Source organism: Misgurnus anguillicaudatus, chromosome 24 (assembly GCF_027580225.2).
Source record: "Misgurnus anguillicaudatus chromosome 24, ASM2758022v2, whole genome shotgun sequence".
Lineage (NCBI taxonomy): Eukaryota > Metazoa > Chordata > Actinopteri > Cypriniformes > Cobitidae > Misgurnus > Misgurnus anguillicaudatus.
Window position 1 is genome coordinate 18,433,947 of NC_073360.2, and position 22,286 is coordinate 18,456,232.

The window sequence follows — 22,286 nt, forward strand, 5'->3', positions numbered from 1 at the left end:
GGGCTTTTATATTATAATAAAGAGTTTAAGGCTATACTTTTATTTTTATATAATAGTAAAAAAATAATGACCTTGTTGTTTTAAAATAGGCTAGATTTAGGAGCACTGTTTAAGTAAAAAGACATAATTGTGCCAGTATCAAACATGTCAGTTTTATCTGTTTAATTAATATTTGTATAATGTACTAATGCAAATTTATTTTCCCAGCAAAATACATTTTTTTGGTGTTTTCTTGGGTGTCGCGTGCCATGCTTTTCTCTAAGTTATTTGTTTTCGTGTTCGATAGCGATCGCGGAAAGGAGGGGGTAGCTGCAGGGATTTGCACACCCCCTTTAATTCAGCCCTAAAATCTGTAATTGTTCTGACGCGTGTGAGTCGTTAAACCGGCGAGCGTCGGAGGGGTACTTTATTGTGCCCTGGAAAGATCCGGAGGGCTCTTTTGTTATCTTGGGTTTGGATTGTAGGTCTTTGATAAAGAGGGCGAAATAGTGGGGGTGCACAGAAGAACATTTAAGATTGCCGATAATTGCTTTCTGGAGTAAGAGAGTGTACGCGTGTGCCTGGGAGAGGGGGGCTTCAATACAGCTGTATGATAATGTTGGCACCTGCGCACATTCGCTCTCTTCATAAATAGTACACTCCACAACTGTATTATTAAAACGTATCTCCAAGTGGTGTATTTAAACAATACTCCCATCTTTGTATGTCACGATTGTTAATTTTTTTAATTTATGAAGTTGCTTTTTTATGCTTATATGCTTATGTAACAAAATATAATCCTGTACAATTTAAATGCCTGAATCTATGGGTTTCACTGCGGTGCATGTCATAAAATATAAAACACTAACTTACATATAATGCAAATATTAAAAAACAGACTCATACATCTAATATATAATGTTAAATTTTAACCTATACATTGTGACGTGATTACAGTAAACAGAGGAGACTGCGCGAACAATGCGCAGCGCACCAAACTGTTGCTCGTGCTTTAGTTCTATTGTGATTCTAATGAGAGCAGCGCGTGCCTCCGCTGGCCCCATCTTTACACCAGGCACGCTTTGCCCAGTGGACATCTCTATATGATTAGAGGGGTGAAGAAGAATTGCTTTTGTTAATTTATTGTCGGATAATTATTCGGACAGTCTGGTTTCTTGGCTTCTGATAAACATCAATACGCAAACCGAAGTTATCTGTTTAACTTCTGTTTTATCTGTTTAATTATCTGTGTAAACTATATAATAGATGGTGTCAGATCAGTTCATAACATAGCATATTTTATCCAAACACTGGTTGTGTTTTTACCCTTAGGTAATTTTTTATTTGGCTATAGTAAAATGTAACCGTGTTTTGGCGTATTGATTACAATTTGTAAAGCCACAGATAAACTATGGTTAGTCTACTGTAGCAAATCCGAAGTATTTTTTGGTAATCATGGTTTAACTGATTTTGTAGATCCACTGTAGAATAAACTTCCCTACCATTAAACTTAATACTGTTTTGGTGAAACAGCTTGCAACGTAAACTTAACATAATTTTCTTTATTGACCTGGTCCTGTCTGCGTGCCACGTTTAGATTGATGCTCTCTGTGGGCTACATGTTCAGCAAAATAGGTGTCGTGTGCCCATAATGTTCCCTCCACAAAGAGAGTGATGAGTGGAAAGCGAAGAAAAGTCACAAAATCAATAGCCATCTGGCTCAATCGAAGACGCGCGTGGCGCATCTCTGATGTTTCCTGATATAGGTGAATGATCGATCAAACTCACATGAACCCCTTTCCTCGGGGGCAAGCGTAATAGTCACCACGGTTATGGTTTCACTGCCTGCTTTTGGCTACCAGACTATTTTTTATTATGGAGTGTTTGTTTTGCGCGCCAGAAGTTAACACTTTCCCATCCACGTGTCTTAACATCCAAACGGTGTAAGAGCCATCGCGTTTGCTGCGATAAAGCGTGCCTGAGACTTGGTGCAAGTGAAATGTGGGGAGGGGGGGATTGGCGCATGGAGAGGGGATAAACACATGGCGACACTTTTGGAGAGGTGTTGGTCAGTGGCAGAAGGCGCAGCGCATCCATAAATGTGAATTGGTGCCCTGTGTCAAGGTGCGAAGTTCTCGACGCAGACTGCATGGTTCTCATGCTCCCAGCACGTGTACGATGCTCTAGGTGTCACTTTATTCGCTTAGCTTTTGTTCACACCTTTGGGCAACAGTTTGTGGTTGGGGTCAGCGCTGGAATGGTCAAATTCTTTATTGTGTGTGTTAAAATATAGGGATCTGTTTAAGTTTTTTAAGATATGGTTTATCCATTTACAGTTGTGTTAATGCAGGGGTCTCACAGAGTCTGTGAGGTGCCCGCCAAAGCACATTCTATAGTCTCAAATGTAATATTTATTTATCACATATTTTCTATATTAGCTTGGCTTGGTGTACGTATGTTAACATGTTAAACAATGCTAAAACATATCAACAAATAAAATAAAATAAAACCAACAAGTAAAAAAAGTTTTGATTATCAAAAAGTAGTCCTCCAGATTGTTTTATCTATTGTGGAAGCCCTTGCCCACAAAAAGGTTGGAGACCCCTGTGTTAATGTATGTGCTAGACTCTTTTATCCAAAGCGCATTCAAACGATACATTTTTTCATCAATAGCCTATAGGCTATGCTTTTTTGGAATCAAACCCATGGCCGTTTACTATAACATCGCTTGGATTCGTACAGACACACGTTTAATGCTAGCAAAGCAGAGGTGACCAGGAGGACATAATGGCACGTGTCCGTCTGTTAAGCGCAGAGGTGTGAAAATAACAAAATATTAACACCTCGCATTTTGCGTCTCTGAATTGCCTCAAATTGTCTGCGCTCTGAAGCGTCCTACTGGTACGCAGGTCGGTGATCGGTCAGAGGTTATCGACATTCAGTGCGTCCAGTGCGTAATTACGCAGAGAACAGGTTCGATTGTTGACGACGTCATAATCGAGATAAATTGATTCGAATTAGCCATGGGTTCACATTAGAATTCATACAAATATAAAGAACGTCAACCTGCCTTGATCCCCTCAGAAAAACAACCATTACAAAAATAAAACGATGGCTTTTTGTAGTAACCATGTTTTTTTAGTGTATGGATTACCCTTGGCACAACCATGGTTTTACTACAGTAACCATGGTTTATACATAATCTTTGGAGAAAAATGTATAAGTTACTTCTCATAAGGTAGGCCTATGCCATTTAATACTGAAACTTTTATTCCCATTATTAGGTCTACTATTTATTATAAAGATATCTTATTAACGCTACTAATATTCTCACACATATAAAGTGTCAGTCACAAAAATGATATAACCCACATAAGTTGGTTGCTTTCTTTTAATAGTATTTAGCAGATTTTAACAAAGTCATAAGTCACTGACTGACCCCCCCCCCCAAACAATATAGTGCAAAAATCATTTCCTTTTGAAAAACATGTCATCCAGACTCATTTTGAATCATTTATTCATCAGATCAAAGCCAAGCAGACTCAAAGGCAACAGCTGCTTTCTGTTTCCTGTTAAAGATGTAAAAAATGTTTGTGTGGTCATGTTGAGTGGCTCTGTATTACGAAAAGAAAGGAAATGGTGTCTCTAGAAGTTCAACACAAACTTTGGCAAATGAAGTACAGTCCCGAAATGTTGCACTTAATTTCTTTGACCTTATGCACAATACCTGAATTCTAAGGTATAATGTCCTATATGCAGATTATGATTTGCTATCTTCAAATATCAGAATCAAAGGAGAAACATAAGAGATTTGCTCTGTACTGTATAATATAAGCATTTCAAGCATACCACGGTAAAACAGTAAACACTTAGTTATGGTCTGTTTATTGGAGATATTCTAGGTGGGTCACTGTCACATTAATAGCAATACAAAAACATTCAACACGCGTATCTTCAGACAAGAAGGGCCATTTCTGACATGGAGAGAAATAGCACCAGATTGAGCTTTCTTTATTTGACTTTACATTAGAGGTTTTCCTCACCATAACAAGACAGTATCACAGGCAGCATGAAGACACATACAAGGATTTCCTGACTAACCACTTATGCACCCATGTGCCAAGTGCTAAACAAACAAAAATTGTTGTCTAATATCAGGCTTTTAGCATTTAGTAATAGGATCTAATAAATATAAACTTCATCAGTTTATGTGGTCCTATGCCGTCCTTTGCTATTGCAGAGACAAGGGAGCCAAGAAATGGACAAGCATTGGTCCTACCAGGCAGGCATGTGACTCCCTTTTAAATCATAAGTGAGATCGTACATCAGGGCACCATATTTGTGTGTCTTCCGTCCATAAACTGTCATCTCATACACAGGAATGGATTGTCTTTTGGAGCTGGGCCCATCCCAACCCCTAACCCAACAAGTTTGCAACCATTCAGTGTAGACGATCGGATGTTTTTGCCCAGTGCTGCTGTTCTCCCCTCCCTCTCATGCGTCCACATACGCTGTCCACCTGTTTGACTACGACCCACATCTCAATAGTTGGTCACAGTCCAGGATGGACCGTCACTGATGGGTATGATTAGGATGAATCATCATTGCTGTTTCCGAGATCGGAAACGACCTGCAATGGAACTTAATGAAAACCCCTGATTCTTCTGTTGAGCAATTTCAGAAAGTCTCTGCTCCTCTTCCTGTGTACGTACACACAAAAATGTTCATAAGCACAAGGTCATGATTAAACATATACAAAAAGATGTGCCAAAACTCAAAAAAAAAAAAAAAAAAATTACCTGTGCGAGCTGCGCTTGTCGTCTTTTGAAGGCTTCAATAGGATCCTCCTCATGGGCGTAGTTCTCTAGCACACTACGTACGTCCTCCACTCCACTGATGGCAATAGCTACAAGCCATACAAGAGATTAAATGATGACACATGATTTGTACAACAATACCTATTTACCCAATACTTATATTCACTCACTTTTCAGGAAAGCAGCCAAGTCATATAGCGTGCGGTCCTCAGAGTTACCATCCCACTTGCGGAGTGCCAAACCATTGAAAGGCTGGAGGCTGAAGGCTTCCCGCTTGCAGTCTACTAAGATGACTTTAGAGGTGTCTCTATTCAAACAAGACACGTCCTGTAGGACAAACACTATGTCATTAGCGAATATCATTCGAGTGTGTGCGTCATTCGTTTGTACTGAATTTTTACAACAAAAGGTGCTTTTTAAAGGGATAGTTCACCCCACAAAAAAATCTGTCATGATTTACTCAGCCTCAAGTTGTTTCAAACCTGTATAATTTGTAACTGATTTTTACCATTTTGTAACGGTAAAAGTGGCGGTACCACTTTTAGCATAGCTTAGCATAATCCATTGAATCCGATTAGCATTGCGCTTAAAAAGAGTTTAACTATTTTTCCTATTTAAAAATATGCAGTGCCTGAAAGTAATCCCCTGCTATTGAAAGTAACCAAGGGGACTTTTTTCGGGCGCTGTGAAATATCATTGCGCCTGCTGCAGCCATGTTACAGCAGCAAAGTCCTTGATTATTACGCCAGAATGAGAGTATAGTTCCTTGCCATATCAGCCTAGAAAATCGCAACTTTTAATTTTTTGTTGGTCTTAGTACACGATGTTACTACAGAAGAGTCAAGTTTTAAATAGGAAAAATATTTAAACTCTTTGGTTATTTTCTAGCGCAATGGTAATGGTCTAATCAGATTCAATGAACTATGCTATATGCTAAAAGTTGTACTGCCAGACCCGGAGATCAGCCGAATGGATTCCAAAACGGCAAAAATCAAATGCCTATCTCCAGAGGAGCTGCAAAATGAGCATAATACACATATCACTGCCATTGTTTTGTCCCAAGATGCACACCAGTATTGTTTTTTGTAAGGTATGTTTTTAAAAACTACTTAAATGACCCAATATAACTAAGGCCTAGTTTTGGATTATTCTAAACCCTGTCTGAGAAACTGCCCCACAAATTTTATGTCACATTTATATCTCAAATTTGTTTTCAAAACATATCACTAAATTCTAAGTTCTGATTGGACGAACCAAAGTAGTTGTAAAATACCTGATAAATGCATACACGCAACAACGCATTGGTTGAACTTTGGGCAACCACAAGCAGCCTAATAAACTACATTACACAAATTTGAATATTTTTATTGTGTTTTATTACAGTGTTGCAATTTTATATCAAAAAAGAAAATATGTTAAACAGGAAAATTATAAAAAATGTATAATACAAGGTATTATTGCAAATATATTTGTCCTCACAAAAGATTGTAAATCTACTAAAATGTTATTACTGAAAATACAGGATATTTAGTCAATGAATATGAAAGAGGATGGGTATTAAATTAAATTATTACTTGCTAAAATAATTAATTATTACAAATATCTTTATTCCTAAAAATATTTTTTCATAAAACTTGTTGAAAGTTGACTACATATCTACACCACTCACTGCAGTGCACTGCTTCCCTTTGCCTGAAACAGAGGCCTGACATTTAGGCCCATTCTACTTATCACAGTGGCTATACATACAAATTGAGGTTAAATGTGACCTCTCACACCACCCCCAAACATCCATGTCGCGTGACACTGATGTGAACCATATTTACACCTATGCATTTGTAGAGGGGTGCAAAGACTTAACACCAGCCCATTAGCCCCAGTGCTCGGCGACACACAAACACACGCTCTCTCCGGGCCAGATGTCTCAGCGGTGGTCCTGCTGAGCAGATGGACAGGGACGCTGCACTCTCTCTATCACTGAGGTCATCAGCATCCCCTGAGGGGCTGAAAAAGTTGTGTGCGGCGAATGAGTGCGAGAGATGGAGGGGCCCCGAAAGGAAACCTCTCTGGACGGCGGCACACTCCGTAGCATTTACAATAAATTACCGGCATCTGTCTTCCCTATGAGACACGCCTAAACCCCACTGGGAGCACGAGCATCACAGTGTATTTGTTATCGAGTCTATAAGCGTGCATGGATAAATAAATAATGGGATTTTTATGGATTATACCATAACATCACATTACAGCATCCAAATTTTGTAGGAAACCTAATGTGTGCTGATGATTTTTACCTCTGCGTAGCTACTGTGTATCTGATCCAAATGTGTGCAAGCGGAGCCGTGTAACGCAGCTGCGCACGAGAGTGTCATGTTGCCGAGTCGCTTCAATTCCCCAGGTGAAACATTGAAGCACGAGCCGGAGGAAGCGTGCCTCTTGCTATACGCACGTGCCACGCTACGCTCCTGCCAATCAAAGCTCAAGCCAGACCACCCCCCTTTATTAAAAACCTCGGCTGGGGGAGGGAAGCAGCATCTACTGGTGTCATATCTATACAAAATGGTTCACAGGAAGGCCATTTTGACTTTTATAAACAAATGCATCTGAAAGTGCTCAAGTTCAAGCTGGCTAGAAGTGAATCGCAATGCTGTGGTATCTATACTAAGTGTCAATCTGTCAGATGGCCAAGTTTTGTTTAAACAATATTAGTCACTGATTCTCGCTTCGCCCCAAGTATGTGTAGTTTACATCTGCAGATTTTCAAGTGTTCCTTCACTTTTCTCAGATAAAGTTCTTTGGAAGAATTCTCCATAACGAGCCTCTTGTTTAAGCCAATCGCCTATGCTCCCTCCCACACTGCTTGAGGTGGCCAGAGGGGAGGTGCGGGCGGGTGAGATGAGAAGGGGAGGTAAGGGAGGGTAGAACATGGTTGGCAGAAGGTGGATGGAGAGAGAGTGTTGATGGGGTCTGGGGAATGAAGCCAAACAGGCTGTGGTGAAATGTGACCGGAGTGAACAAATACATCTAGCTCTGCATGACCACTAAGTTACGTTCAAGTAGCATGACCTTACGAACTTCACATTGTGTTAATGAAAACAATTTCACATAGACTCTCATATGTCAAAAAAGTGTTTACGCTTGGGTGAGGTGATTTTCATGCAATCGAAAAAGTACTGTAACTGTAACGGAAACAGTTTTTCCACAATTATACGTCATCTGAAGTGCATGATATGTGTATGTTTGGTTGGAGGACGAGGCACAAGAGGTGTGTTCGACTTCATGGCGTCACAAGATCCGAAAAGCGCATGACATCAAAATACAGCGAAAGCAATTCGGGAGTCAACTGCTCTCTGTATGCTTTCGAGTCGTTCTTGCTGTATTTTGATGTCATCTGCATGTCGATCCGTTTGGTTTTTAAATGACTTACCGAGAGACAACAAAATTAAGTTTTAGTCACATATAGGGGTGGGTGATATTAACAAAATCTTATATCACGATAGGATTTGTTTTATATACGGTATGCATCACGGTAGTTTTTTATCCTTTAATAAGGTTTTTATGTTATTAAAATATTTAATAAAGGGGAAGTTACCTAATTTTGCTCCTGACTGTCACTCGTGTTAATCAAACAGCATTGAGAGAAAAAAATCTCTAAATGCTTTAAGAGCAGTGAGAGATTTAAGACCAAAGTTCGAATACAATATACTGTTACACATGCGTTTTCTCTTTTAGCTGTTTACTTTCTCTTATGCCCAACATGGTTGTGTTTATGATGATACTTGCAAAGATGAGAATTTTGACACACGTGTGTATTTAAAGGGGTGGTTCAATGGCATTTCAAGCATTCTGACTTATTAACACAGTTATAGAGTTGTTTCCTCATGCCAAACGTAGGCAAAGTGTCAAAAAAGCAGTTGGGCGTGTTACAGAGTATTTCTGTGCTGAATGCACTTTGTCAGGGTTCCTACAAGTTTCTGAAAGTTTTTTCGATTTCGGTTCCAGCTGACGTTTTAGGGGTTTCTATACGCATCACTTCTTTATATGGGCACTTACCCCCCCAAAAAAACGCCCACCCGTCAATCAGCGGGAGACGCTAGAACTTACAAACATCACATCACGTGACAGCTTCATTTAATTTCAAAACCCACGAATGAAGAAGTGTGTTTTTGGATGTAAGGAGAAGAAATCCAGCCTTATAAAAACAATGGATATAGTTTATTATCTGGGGTAGCAGCGGAGTTTTGCTGTGTGTTTGATGCACTGGATTTCATTGAAAAGTCCCAACAGGGTCATGAGTTGCATGCGGTAAGTAAGACTTCTGTCTTATGTTGGAAATACTCGCGTGCATATCATATAAATGACACGAACATGTAGTGAATCATAAGTTAAACAGTGTTGTATAGTGTTGCATGACTCGTACTCGCTCCTCCCGCCGTAGTAACTCCTCCTTCTTCATTTTTTCATACGTTATCGGAAAGAATCGGTAAAGCTAATCTTTCTTTTATAAATCTGATTAAACTAAAGACACTTCCGAGATATAAAGGATGTAATACTACTCTACAAGTACTCCAGATTAACTAAAAAAAATGCAGAAACACCAATTTAGCAGCAAAAATGCTCACGAGCAGCGATGCACGGTTTGCGGACTCCTCTCACACAGAAACAGCACGCACATTTAGCACTGTTGTTTGTGTTTCAATGGCTTAAAATCACTGGTTTTAAAACTGCTGTGCTTAAATACGTGTACAATGCTACGCGTTCGTGACCACACGCACAGCTACATGACGTGGGTGCGTAACCTCTACCGGTTGACACATTTCTACAGGTTTATCATACCTACCAGTTTATCAGCCACCCCATAACATAGGTTTATAGAAACGTTGTCGAATGTTTGCCAAAATTTAGAAAATAACGCTAAAGTTTGGCGCAAATCTTTAATAGAAACGCAACTAATGACTAGGACTGGGTTTCGTCAAGTACCAGTATGATAAACTTTGGATTATGATTTATACTACACTCGTGACAATATGCAAAGTTCACTTTAATACAATACAAATATCAATACAATGATGTAACACATTTTTGAGAAAAATTGTGAAAAAATTGTGACTGCAAACAATAAATACCTTGAAACAGTTTACTAGTCATCACTAATCACGAGACACGAGGCACCTAACGATCGATAGGATGAGCAAGGATATTACCTAGTATAATTCAGATTGTGGTCAGCTGAAGGCAGGAAGTCATATACACTGGAATTAAGGGAAGTACTTATGGGGTAATTTTCCTATTCGGGTGAACTACTCCTTTTACGAACATTTGCTGTGTGGTTTACTGCTGGTAAACCAGATGCTTTTTAAATGGCAATTCAAGCGTCTTAGCAAGCAATCGGTGTTGTACTAACAAATTTAACAAACAATCGTACAACAAATCAGTTTAGGGAATAACCAACAAAACTTTTACAAGCAAAGCGTCTTATGTAACTAGCATCAGCGACTAATTTAGTAAATTCTGTACGCTGCAATGGGTTTCGGGTAAGTAAAGTTTAAAGATTCGATTGTGTCCCATTCACAAGCGTAATGAGGAGAAAGCTTAGATAACGACGGAGGGCCTAATGAAGGAGAAGGAGGAGGCAGAAGGTTAATGAGGCCCATGAAGAGAAACAGAAGGAGGTGGAGAAACTGCTATTGTCATGGGCAGTTGAGAACAGAAAAAAAGAATAAGGACATAGCAGTGAAGAAAAATCAATGGGCGAACAGAAGGACGGCATGCAGCAGAGACACGGGGGGCATCGCGCCATAATGTTGCCCGGGTCACTCAGGAAAGGGGGCCCATAGGGTGGGGGAAGAAAGACCAGGATTGGGAAAAGGCATCAAACACTCATATGGAGTTCTTGAGTAATAAGATCACCGTACTATGTGCACAGATGTAAGACGAAAACGTTTTGCAATGTTGCAGTTATAAAAAAATGTTTCCTTCGAACACATGGTTGGACTTTGGTTAATATAAACAGCTGTCCATGAGAAACCTAATGATTAACTGTTGATATGTGGCACTGATCAGAGTTCAGCTTCTTTAAAAATAAATCTGTCGTGACTCAGTGGTGGCGAAATAAAAGACTTCTCAAATTTACAGTAAGCAGCAGCCAGGAGCAGAAAATTTACAGGAACAGGATTTTTAGTTTCCTAAATCCTGGAAGTTATTTTATGTGCCCACCAGTAAAGCATTAGTATCAATTGACAGATCATAATATTTTACCTTTACATGGTGGCCCTCCATATAGTGTGTCGCATCCCTGAAGAGCCGGTACATAACAAACCCTTGAGGGTCAATGCTGTCAATCAATGGATACGCCGTCTGCAAGCAAACACATTATATTTTCATAATTTTAATTTTTTTATTACACGGCTCATTGGAATGCTTGATTGCAGGTTTGTTATTCCCACTCAAAAAACTAATAATAACACACAATAACCCAGATGCTGTAAATAATTTTGAGAGGTACAGTTTAATATTACACAAAAATTAATGTCATGATTAAGCCTAATAGCATGTTTGTGACATTTATCTTGTCTTATCTTAAAACCGAGTAGTAAACCAAGTTTTTCTCACGGAAGGTCTGCATAAGTTAAAAATGAGCTGATAAAAGAGTTTAAATCAATATTTAATGTTTCTTATCTTACTTATGAGGTAAATAGCCGGGATAATAAGCGGGATAATGTATGGGCAACCGGCTGCCTGTACATTATCCCTTACTTAGCAAATGTTAGCCACTTAGGCAATTCCTCAAAAGCATTTTAAAAGTCGCCGATTTGGAGATACATACTTGTTACAACTAAAATAAAATCACATGTGTGTCATATTTACCCATTAAATGTCATCAAAAAGCCATAAGCTTCAAAAGCGTGTTTGTAAATTGTGAAGACAGTACATGGCCTGTTAAAGTGAGACGTACTCTTTACAGCGAAATTTACATTTACATTCATTTCAACAAAACAGACCAGCAGCACTAGTATGTGGACAAAAGAGATTCAATCGAAATGAGGCTCATTTGCATGACTTTAAAAGTGTGGCAAGTATCAGATAATCACGCAAAAGGACAAAAACAAAACTCACTGGTGCCACAACAAAACAGCAGACACACACAAACACAAACACTGAGGTTCAGCATAAAGGCCCTACTGACTGGGTGATTTAGAAAATGTTATATTTGAACACAAGTATGTACTATTTGTTTGTAGAATCAACAAATGTGAAGGTGTGCCACAGTACCCAAAACATAAACAACTATTGTGAGCGAGTTCAATGCTAAGCATTCTTTTTTGCAACCGTAACCAGTTAGCGTATTCAAAAACAAACAAGCAGCCCATCACATTGGCATTATTGTGGTAAATAGTAAGCTGAAGTGACTTACCATGCCCGTCTCTGATGTGAAGATAACTATCTCATACAGCGGGGCCAATTGCTGGAACAGGTAATCAATGCCAGGCCTTTTCTTAAAACGCCAGCCTGTTGCCAACTGGAGAAAAGGTCCACAAATCATTATATACACACAACGTACATACTTTATACTAGAAAAACTAATCAGCATTACAATTACGTGTGAGACGATTACATAATCCCCAAGCGTCTCAATTACAGCTGCCCATTTGTGCGGATTTCTGGCAGTATGTTTGGGCACCAAATACAGTGATGAATCAAAGATTTTAAGATTGATAAGTTGATGTGTCCTTTAGCTATTCGTTTTAGTAACAACAGAACTCCCATAATCATTTGTTATTTACATTATATTATTAAGTTTTTGGATGTTTAATTTACCATACAGCTGCTTCACAAAAAGTTATAAAACATTTCAAAACTTCAATGTAAAATCTATTAAATCGACAATAAAAATCACAATTACAATATCAAAGAGAATAATTGTGCATGCCTAATAGACGGGTACAAAAAAAAAAAAAAAAAAAAAAAAAATTATTTATATTTGTATATGTATGTAAGTTTGTATATATTTATACATGTATATATATTTATAAATAAAAATTTTACAAACAAACATATACATATCTATAAAACCTTTGGCTACAAATATAAAGCACAGTTCATTCCTTTTCAATGTGGTCATTTCCTTTCACAAAGGAAAACAGATTAATATGCAACAGATTTTTGCCATTAGGCAAATCAAGCAGTATGTTGCCCCTTTTTGTACCATCAAGTTAGCTTACAGGTGACATTACTGACTTCTTGAGTTGCCATAGTTTAATTTAAACACACACACTGCCAGAATTTTGTGTTTATTCAGGATCCATCAGGATTACATTGATAAAGATAATTGCGGTTAGGTCTTTCTCAGTCATTACCAGTAAATAAGAGCCAGGCTATTCCAGTCAGTCTTCAGAACAGAAAACAAAGCAAAATAAAGCATGCACTGTGTTATCCATCTTAATTACACTGGGCCAAATAAACTAAGCTGCCAAGTTAAAGGTCTAGTTCTTTCTGATCCCATTTTTAAACCCTAGTTAGTGTGTAATATGTTGCTATAATAGCATCAATAATACCTGTAAAATGATAAAGCTCAAAGTTCACTGCCAGGCGATATATTTTCTTTAATAGAATTCGCCTTTCAAAGCCTACAGCGAACGGCCGGTTTGGACTACAGCCCTCTACTTCCTGCTTTAATGACGTCACTAGAACAGTTTTTTTGACTAAACTCCGCCCACAGGAATACGTCAGTCGCCAGCTAAGCTAACAGCAAGCTAAGCTGCTAACGAAACACAACACACTAAACAAACTACACAATTAGAACTCGTTACGTATTTCTGAAGGAGGGACTTCATAGATCAAGGAAGACATCAGCCCATTTTTATGACAGTGAAAACAGCGCTATACAGATAAGTAAATTGTGTGAAAAATACTGCGTTTTTTACACGCGAAACATGAACACATGTTATTGCGCACTGTAAACACAATCAAAGCTTCAAAAACACAGAAAGAACGGGACCGTTAAAATAGTCTAGAGTAAAAGATGTGCGTTTTAACCATATACACCTATACCCGAGTAAAAGGCAAAAAGTAAAAGTACAGTCAGAGACAAAGCATCACTTCGGCTTAAAGAAAAATCACTGTGCCGTACGCTACGGTAACAGTCTGCTGAGGAGTGTCAGGTTGCAGGTGGGCTACGCTCCACCTGTCACCCGTGTGTGGCCCTACCCTCACAGCTGGCCAGGTGAGGAGGGAGAAAACAGGTAGGGAGAGATCGACAGGTGGTTGGCCCAAAACAGCCATCCAGATGGCTTCATGTGATTAACAAGAATTGATAAGGACTATTTGTCAACAGGGGGAAAACCTTATAAACTGTTAAAACAACCAAGGTCATTTAATAGCAAATCAAAGAGGTAGCACTTTACAGCAGGAGGGATCTAACCGAATGCATAAGATACACACCGTGTATGCGGAGTATGCACATAAAGTATACACGAAAACAGAACCAGCTGCTGTCCTTCTGCAACTGCACTGGGCCTATAGATTGTATCTGCATTTGGCAGACTGAAACAATCTAGCAAAAGTCTAAAAAAAGAAGAAATTGCGGGAACCGAGTGGGCGTCCGGGAATGTGAAGTCTGGGTTACACAATTCGGATTGTTTCGAGGACTGTGCAGCTCGCCTTTCTGTACAATAGTAGATCATATGTGATTCATAAGCCCTATGGCATTAGTATTACCTGGTGACCTTTAGTGATTTGTAATAACTGCGGAAGTTATCTTTGATCTTTATCTCATGCGGATCTGCCACATCTGTAATTCGTAAAGTAAAAATTTCCCGCAAATGACCCACCATGTTTCGCCCAACACGAGGTCCTGATAATATTACTTTAGTGCGGTTAGATCAGGTAAAAATGATCCAGCCCTGGATGCCAGATCACGTCAGAAAATATAAGTTAACATGTTTAACAGGCTTCTGTCAGTTAAGAGGTTGATTAATTGTTGCTAGAGGAGAGCACAAGCAGAGGATGAAACGAAGGTTTAGATGATAAAATAGAACAGAGTTTTATTGATGGACAGCTTCAGTTGCATATGTCTCAATGTTCAAACCTTGTTCAACCCTCATCTAAGTAGCATGAACTCAACATGCTCTGTTATACCAAAATGCCTAAAAGCAACATCCCACAAACCCTGAGCTTCCATACACATTCCCTTTATCTATCTCTTTTAACAGAGAGACAAGACAGCTCGTGAGACTTCACAAATGTGAGACAACTTTAAGACTGAACAACAATGAAATCAATAAGACATATAAAATATAGAAATATAATGAATTAATTAATAATATAATAAAATATAGATATATAATGAATAAATGAAAATATAATGATAAAAATGATAATAATGAAATGGATAATAATAAAAATAATATTGAATAATCAAATAAACAATTATATAGATAACGAATGATTATAAAATGATTATATAAATAAATGATTAGGAATAAAACTAAAAAAAAAACACAATAATAAGGATCTAAGGTAGGATCCTTCAGTGCGAACTGGCATCCCTATAATTTGGCCAGGATTTGGGAGAATTGTTTATAATTCCCTTTTTTATTTACCTTTTCTCTGTTTCTGCACCTCTTGCACTGCAGCTAAGGAGCGCAGAGCACGCGCATACTGTACAAAGACGCATCCTTCCATTTCTTATGGCTTTCCATGTGAAACTTGAAGGTTTTATTAAATATTTCTGCTTTTAAACATCCAATCTCTCCTTATGCATGTTTGATTATTAATATTCAGAATATGCACAACTTTCGTTAAATGAGATCTCTGTACAGGCGCGACAACACAACACGGCTGATCAGGACAGAAACTCTGATTACCTTTAACGCGTGTCGCGGCGTTGCATGTATAGGAAACGGTGTTATCCAAAGCCTCAACATCAAATTCGGTAGATAAGTCAGTAAATTTGAGTAAAATCCCAGGCTTTGCTTATTCCGTGTAAATGGGCCACACGAAAGTCGTTTAATTTCTAAATCACACGAGGTCCCCAGATAATACGAATCCTGTGCGAATAGTACTTTACACAGATATTGAGCTGTGAAACCTACCGACCACTCTGGATGCAGAAGGACATCTGTGAGCTCCAGCACTAGAGTATATGGAGGCTGGTAATAGGGTTCTCGCAGAGGATCTGGGAGAAGTTTCGGGCTTGTGGGCTCGATGATCATCTACAGTGAAGCAGAAAGATATTTTCAAACCGCATACTGTTTTATATTTGATAGATTATTAAATTTGATCATATCACATTTATTTATGCATTCGGCATTTGTATCCAAAGTGACTTCAAGCTATACATTTTGGGGATCGAACCCCTGACCTTAATGGGTGATTCTCGTGAAATAAGACTTATGATGTGTCATGAAACATTCTGATAAAAAAGTTAATGCAAAGTAAGAGTATCAAAATAAGAAGCATACAGTTACAAACATCTCTTCACATACTATTTTGCACATGATTTCAAATGACATCATACAAACCAATTTTGTTGTTTTTTTCACATTTAAGGGGAAAAATTTCATTACCGCAACGTGTCCATGACTGGATTTGGGTTCTTTGACATGGAAATATTTATAATAAAAAATCTAAAAAATAAAAAGCTTTAGTGCATGATATACTATAAACATTTAAAGTAAAGAAACATGTGGTATTTGGTGATCTTTTGGAAATGTAGAGACAATAATAAGGAATATAAATGTGTCCAAGACCAATTTTCTCATCCTCCGCAACAATTTTCAATCATTGTTTAAGATTAACTAACATTAAAAAAAAATAGTTGGAAGGGACATAATTGACTGTGACACTCAAGATGGCTACCAGGTAAGCAGTTCTTATTTATTCTCTCCAGATAAAAGTTAAAATTTTGTTTGTCATAGTACCTAGTTCTCATTACCGAACATAAGTTTGTAAGTGCATACATTTAATGTAATATCATGTTGCAGTAATGATAATTTTTGATAATGATAATCTAAAAAATGTAAATAATTCTAATATTTTTTAAATCCTCTAAAAACAATGGTTTTAGTAAGTTCAGACCTTAATCTTATATGTGCAAAAAAAAAGGCTTTAAGAGCTTTTTAAAAAATCTGATGCTGGACACCTTCTAAGTCTGGACTTTGTGAGAATCACCCTAATGCTGCTAACACAATGCCCCAACAACAACAAGCTACATCAACACAAATTAATAAAGATTTTAAACAACATGATGGCAAACCTGAACAAAACCTTTAATACAGAATGTTTATTGCATCCTCTTACCTGTCTGTAATCTTTGAAGTATTTAAAGGTTCTTTTGAGCTGTTGCATGACTGGAACATCTAAAAGTACAAAAAATGACACATTTGTAAAATCAGAAGATCAAAATCCTGTTTAACAGTAAAAGCATTATTTTTTCACCCTCACAAAACCTTTAAATAATCTGCATTTTTTTTAAACAGACTGCATTGAGCCTATAGAGGAGACCTTCATACATGCAAAAAAAGTCGAATAATAAAGTCATCTTCACATTACTGAAACTGAAGCAATTCGCTTGTTTTACCACTTAACTGTTCGCATTTGCCACATGCCATACATATGCCACCTCAAAAGGCAAAAATAAAGTGGCGACCTCCAGCCCGTCTTGCTGGGCGTCTGTTAGAGCAGTGGCCCGCCAGCGGGGCCGTCAACAACATCGGGGTACAAGGAAGGAGGCTGATTGGGACAAGTGGAGGAGGGAGGGTACTAACTGCTTAAACACCCTCTCGTCTGCACGTTTTGGATCTTTCCCTCCCTTTCTCCTCTCGTTGTTTGATTAGTTTGAAAGGGGAGTGTTTGCGCTCTTTAAGGGAGCATGTGCCTGTTGGCAGCCTCCAATGAAATAAGCTCTCCCTCGAGACTAATGAGTGACACCGGATGGAGATCTCCTCATCAGGCCTTTACAGTGCTGTGTGCGATGCAAGAATTAAGGCCAAAGTATGGTCCACTTCTTACGGGTATGCGAGGGTCCATCATTTAAAACCCCACGTTAATTGTACGTGTAGGTTGCGCATGCACCTACAGAGAATGTTTTATGTAGCCCAGGAAATGCGTTGCATTTTGTCGCAATGCGCATGTGTTGAATGTCTCTGTACACGTATGAGTCGAATAAACAATACTTTGCAAGGCTGTGCGCGTATATTTGCGTGCACGTAAAAAAACAGACTATACTCGTGGTTTAGTCACCGGGCTGTTTTATATCAATGACCAGTCTGGCGTAGATTATAGCCCGATCGTGCACGTTGTAATGCCTTTTTTTGCACTAGTCAGGACTGGTGAGGCAGATTTCAAACAAGTCCCACAAGTGTGTGCACTGTGATGCAATGCATGACAGCCTGTAAAAATGCCAAAATTCTGTCTCATTCATATTTGCTGGCTCTTTTCCACACAATGTTCAATCAGTGTTAAAACAAACACAACCCCTTCCTTTATATCAAGGAAGCAACTCTCAGATTTCTACATGAACAAGTCTGTGCAAGAAATGTTCAAGAGGGTTTACATTTGTTGTGACACCTGTGGCACCTGATTTTCACATGTTTTTTAAAACTACTACTTAAAGTTTATAAAAGGAGCATCATAGTTGACTGTTTAACTTTAAACTGGCACATATCTGTCCCAACATAACACCGTCTTTCTCCAAGGCCAAGATCAATACAAAGGGTGAACAGTTGCAAGAACCGTTACAACTGAACCTTGATCCGAGACGACACCGGAGAAGAAAAAACCTAGCGCTAAACAACTGGGTCTGCTTTGAAGAGCCTCTCGTCCTAACCTTGTTTGTCAGTGTAAAAGGCCAGGAGCCTCATTGTTACTTCACAGAGGGCCTGTTGCTCTCCGGAGGGATCCGTCCATTGAGTCGGAGGGAGGGATATGAAGATCGATGGCTAGGCCTCTGGACCCAACAAAAGCCTCCTTTAATCCTGCTCTGGGTTAGCATATGCTTCGCTAGTTTGCCAAAGGCCATTACTCAATTGCCTTTCTTCCTCCCTCCTTTTCTTTAGAGGCATCTTGCTTTTCTTCCCCGTCAATCGTTCCCTTTCTCCAGCCATGAAAAGTGGTCATTAGGTCTGGCCCCTCCTTCAGTGCTGTCATACGGGGATCTAACCACTTGGCAGATAGTGTACCAGACCTTCTTGTGATGACCTATAGCTCACTGTTGGTTTGTTTATTTGATGCATGGAGGCTTTGTGTGCCGAGGACATATGGTCTTCGAAAACAACAAATAAAGGAAATCGCTTCCCAAAAAGTTACTAACTATAACCCTGACACACTTTCTAACTAAAGGAACAGTAACATTTACCTGCACTCTCAGAAAAAAAGATGCAACCGCTGTCACTGGGGCAGTACCCTTTCAGAAATAACACCCTTGTTTCCAAAAGGTGTATATTAGTACATCAAATGTACATACAAATAAATACCGTATCTAAATGGAACATATTAGGACCAGTGACCACACGGTTCTCAAATACTTTCGCTTCAAATCTGCTTAATCGCGGCCTCTGGCCATTCAGAAATACCTGTTTGTTGGCAGAATCCTCTAATGATGCATTCACACCGGACGCCGAAGAGGCGGCAAGCGCACGTGATTTACATGTTAAGTCAATGCAAAGACGTGAAAAGGCATCCTGCCAAATTGCGCTCAAGGCACGAATTGAGCGTTGCTGCATGATTTGAAAGACCAGTTCAAAACATGAACTTTGGCAGATTTTCGTCCCGCGTTAACCAATCAGGAGCTTGCTCTAGCAGTGACGTGATTACAGGAAGCGAGTGGAGGCAGAAAAACAAAACAACAATTGGGGACAATCATCATCGCTACACAAGACATCTTCATACTTTTACAGGAATTAAAAGGATCTTGTTTGGAAGAAAGTGAGTGATGAGGTCAAACAATCTGGTAAGTTTACTCAATTTAAGATATATAAGCCCCTCCCATAGCGCGAGTTTACTAGGGCTGCGCAAAAATATCGATACAGCTAACTATCGTGATATTTTTCCCCACGATAGTGTATCAATATTTCAATCTCAACTATCGATTATTTTTTATATTTTTTATATAATCCCTCTGTGTGCGGCAATCAACCTCCTCCGCCACTGCTGTAGTTGTCGCTGTCCAGTTGTCTGTCATATATGGCCATTCGGCCAATGTCTCAGAAGTTAGCAGGAAAGAGAAAACGCAAAAAAAAACCTGCAGCTTTCAAAGCCGATGTGTGAAAGACCTTTAGCTTAAAAAAAGTTTTTAAAAAAATGCAGCTCTTTTTTTTACATTTTTGATTAAAAAAAGAAAAAGTATTGCAATGTATCGCAGCATGCAACGCACCGTATCGTGATACATTATATCATGGCTCATGTATCGTGATATGTATCGTATCATGAAGCCCTTGGCAATACCCAGCCCTAGAATTTACGTGTGAATGTCTCGAATGACTAGAATTACACATGCGAATGAAGCGAGTTAACTCAAAATGTTCAAGTTTCCAACTACGTGTATTTGACGGCTCTTCCGCGTTTGGTGTGAACGCATAGTAAGTGTACAGAAAAAGAATTAAAATGAACTACAGCGCACATTTTTAATATTGATGATAAAACATGCCTTAGCTAAAGATGTTATTGGTGTGTATCTTGAGAAAAATCATTGGCATATTTTAAGATCTGTCATCGCAAGTTATTTTCGGTTGAGACTGCTGTTTTAGTCTGGGACTAGCCTTAAGCCTTATCTGTGAAACCGAGGCATGTTTATTTTCTGAATTGTTGACGTTTTATTAGCTGGCGATGAATTCCTTGTGTTTAGCTGCATGCAAAAACAACCTCCCCCTTTCTGGCCCATTTCAATCCACACTGTAACACCTCATACAAGACAACACTTGTCATTTCATAGACCTGGGCAATGGGTGAATTAGTTCAATTCTATTCCAAACATTATGTAAAAAACATAACAAGCATTATTAACAAGCATTAACAAGTCATAAAGACAGATATGCATGATCTCATTCAATATGATTGGCAACTATGCCACTGGCCAATTGCCATTCTGTACAAATTAAGTTATGAAGCTTTTGATAAGGGGGTGGGTAGGCACAGGACTTGCATGTATGCCTGCTCATTGAATGCCTACACTTGGCAAGCCGAAAAGGTTTTTTTCAGGGACGCTTTTTTGAATAGTCCCGTATCCCTGAGGAGAGCGCTTATCAAGGGTCCGTTCTTCATCCCCACGCTAGCCTTCTGCTTGGAGAGGGAGGGCGAGTATGGGCCCATACCAAAGAAAACCTGCTTCTCCACTCCCTTGAGGGAGTGGGCGTTTCACCCCGGTCCCTAAAGTAATCATGGACCTTCGTTATGGCATTAAAAGCTATATAAGCATTAGTGTCGGACAGCAGTGCTCAGGGCTCGGAGGCAATAAATCGAGGTGGGGGGCAGAGAAGGACACATCAGGGAATCTATAAAATTAATTACGCAATTATGAGACCGAGCGATAGCATAGAAAAACCAAAATAGCCTGCTATCTCAATTGACATCAGAAGTAAATAAAACGCAGGTGGCCTGCTTTAACTGCTCGCGTGGCGTCTCTACCTTTACTCTCTTGATAAGGCTAATGACTTCTGTGAAGCCAGCGTGTCTTTATTTGATGATAATATAAACATGTCAACGCCACACAAGATGCATCGCCATAAATCCCAAGCTGCAACTGACAGGTAGACAAAGATACACAAACAGTGCACCCAATCCAGACTTGTATGATTTATGTTGTTCTGTAAAATATTAAAGTAAATATATATATAGTATGTATATGCAGTATATATAATAAACGTGAATGGGACTGAGGCTTTAAAATGATATAAAGGCTCAATCATGCCACCTTTGGGTTTGCTGCCAAAGACATTTGACCACAATAAGATAAGAGGGCGTGTTAAAATTACTAATTTTCATTATTGGGTGAACTGTTTCTTTAAAATTCCTTTAATTGTACAATTCAGGTACACATCAGAACACAGCAACGTGGTATAACAATTGGCACTAGTAGGTGGCACATGCGCCACATGGCAAAGGTTAAGAGCCAATCAGAGTGTATGAGAGATTGATGCCTGCAGGGGACATGTGGAGGGGTCCTGTACCATGGAAAATTTGGCTAAGAAGTGGGTGACACCCGCTGGCACTGGGTATAGGGTATGTTGCTATAAGGCATATCCATCATTTGCCTTTCTAAGCAGACAGATAAACAAATAAACAGAGCAGACCAGACGGGTCCTCATCTGCTAAAATAGCTTGTGTATTAAGACAAACAATACATCTCTGGATACAAAAGCCTTTCAAATGACCAAAGCTTGAACTGTTTTCATTTTAGGATAGATGGCAGGATTAAATCCCTTTTGTCTATGATCTGGACTTGTGATCATTTGCAGTTTATCATTGAAGTCACAGTTCAATGACCCTGAAACT

The 22,286-nt window shown here is 39.0% G+C and overlaps 1 protein-coding gene and 1 long non-coding RNA gene across 2 annotated transcripts in view; one reads left to right on the forward strand and one right to left on the reverse strand.

The window, feature by feature from the left end:
* The window catches only part of LOC129437933 (uncharacterized), a 59,701-nt gene extending 37,716 nt beyond the window's left edge, over window positions 1–21,985 (forward strand). Inside the window, exon 4 of the long non-coding RNA XR_012367942.1 lies at window positions 18,494–21,985. This is a non-coding gene — a long non-coding RNA (uncharacterized lncRNA). The remainder of the gene's footprint in view (window positions 1–18,493) is intronic.
* timm50 (translocase of inner mitochondrial membrane 50 homolog (S. cerevisiae)) overlaps window positions 3,848–22,286 on the reverse strand; it is a 28,445-nt gene continuing 10,006 nt past the window's right edge. The window contains exons 5-11 of the mRNA XM_055196336.2: window positions 17,097–17,155; window positions 15,890–16,009; window positions 12,211–12,315; window positions 11,055–11,153; window positions 4,967–5,123; window positions 4,779–4,885; window positions 3,848–4,679 (exon numbers count right to left, since the gene is read on the reverse strand). Of these exons, the coding sequence (XP_055052311.2) occupies window positions 4,581–4,679; window positions 4,779–4,885; window positions 4,967–5,123; window positions 11,055–11,153; window positions 12,211–12,315; window positions 15,890–16,009; window positions 17,097–17,155 (746 nt within the window). The 3' untranslated portion in view covers window positions 3,848–4,580. The remainder of the gene's footprint in view (window positions 4,680–4,778; window positions 4,886–4,966; window positions 5,124–11,054; window positions 11,154–12,210; window positions 12,316–15,889; window positions 16,010–17,096; window positions 17,156–22,286) is intronic.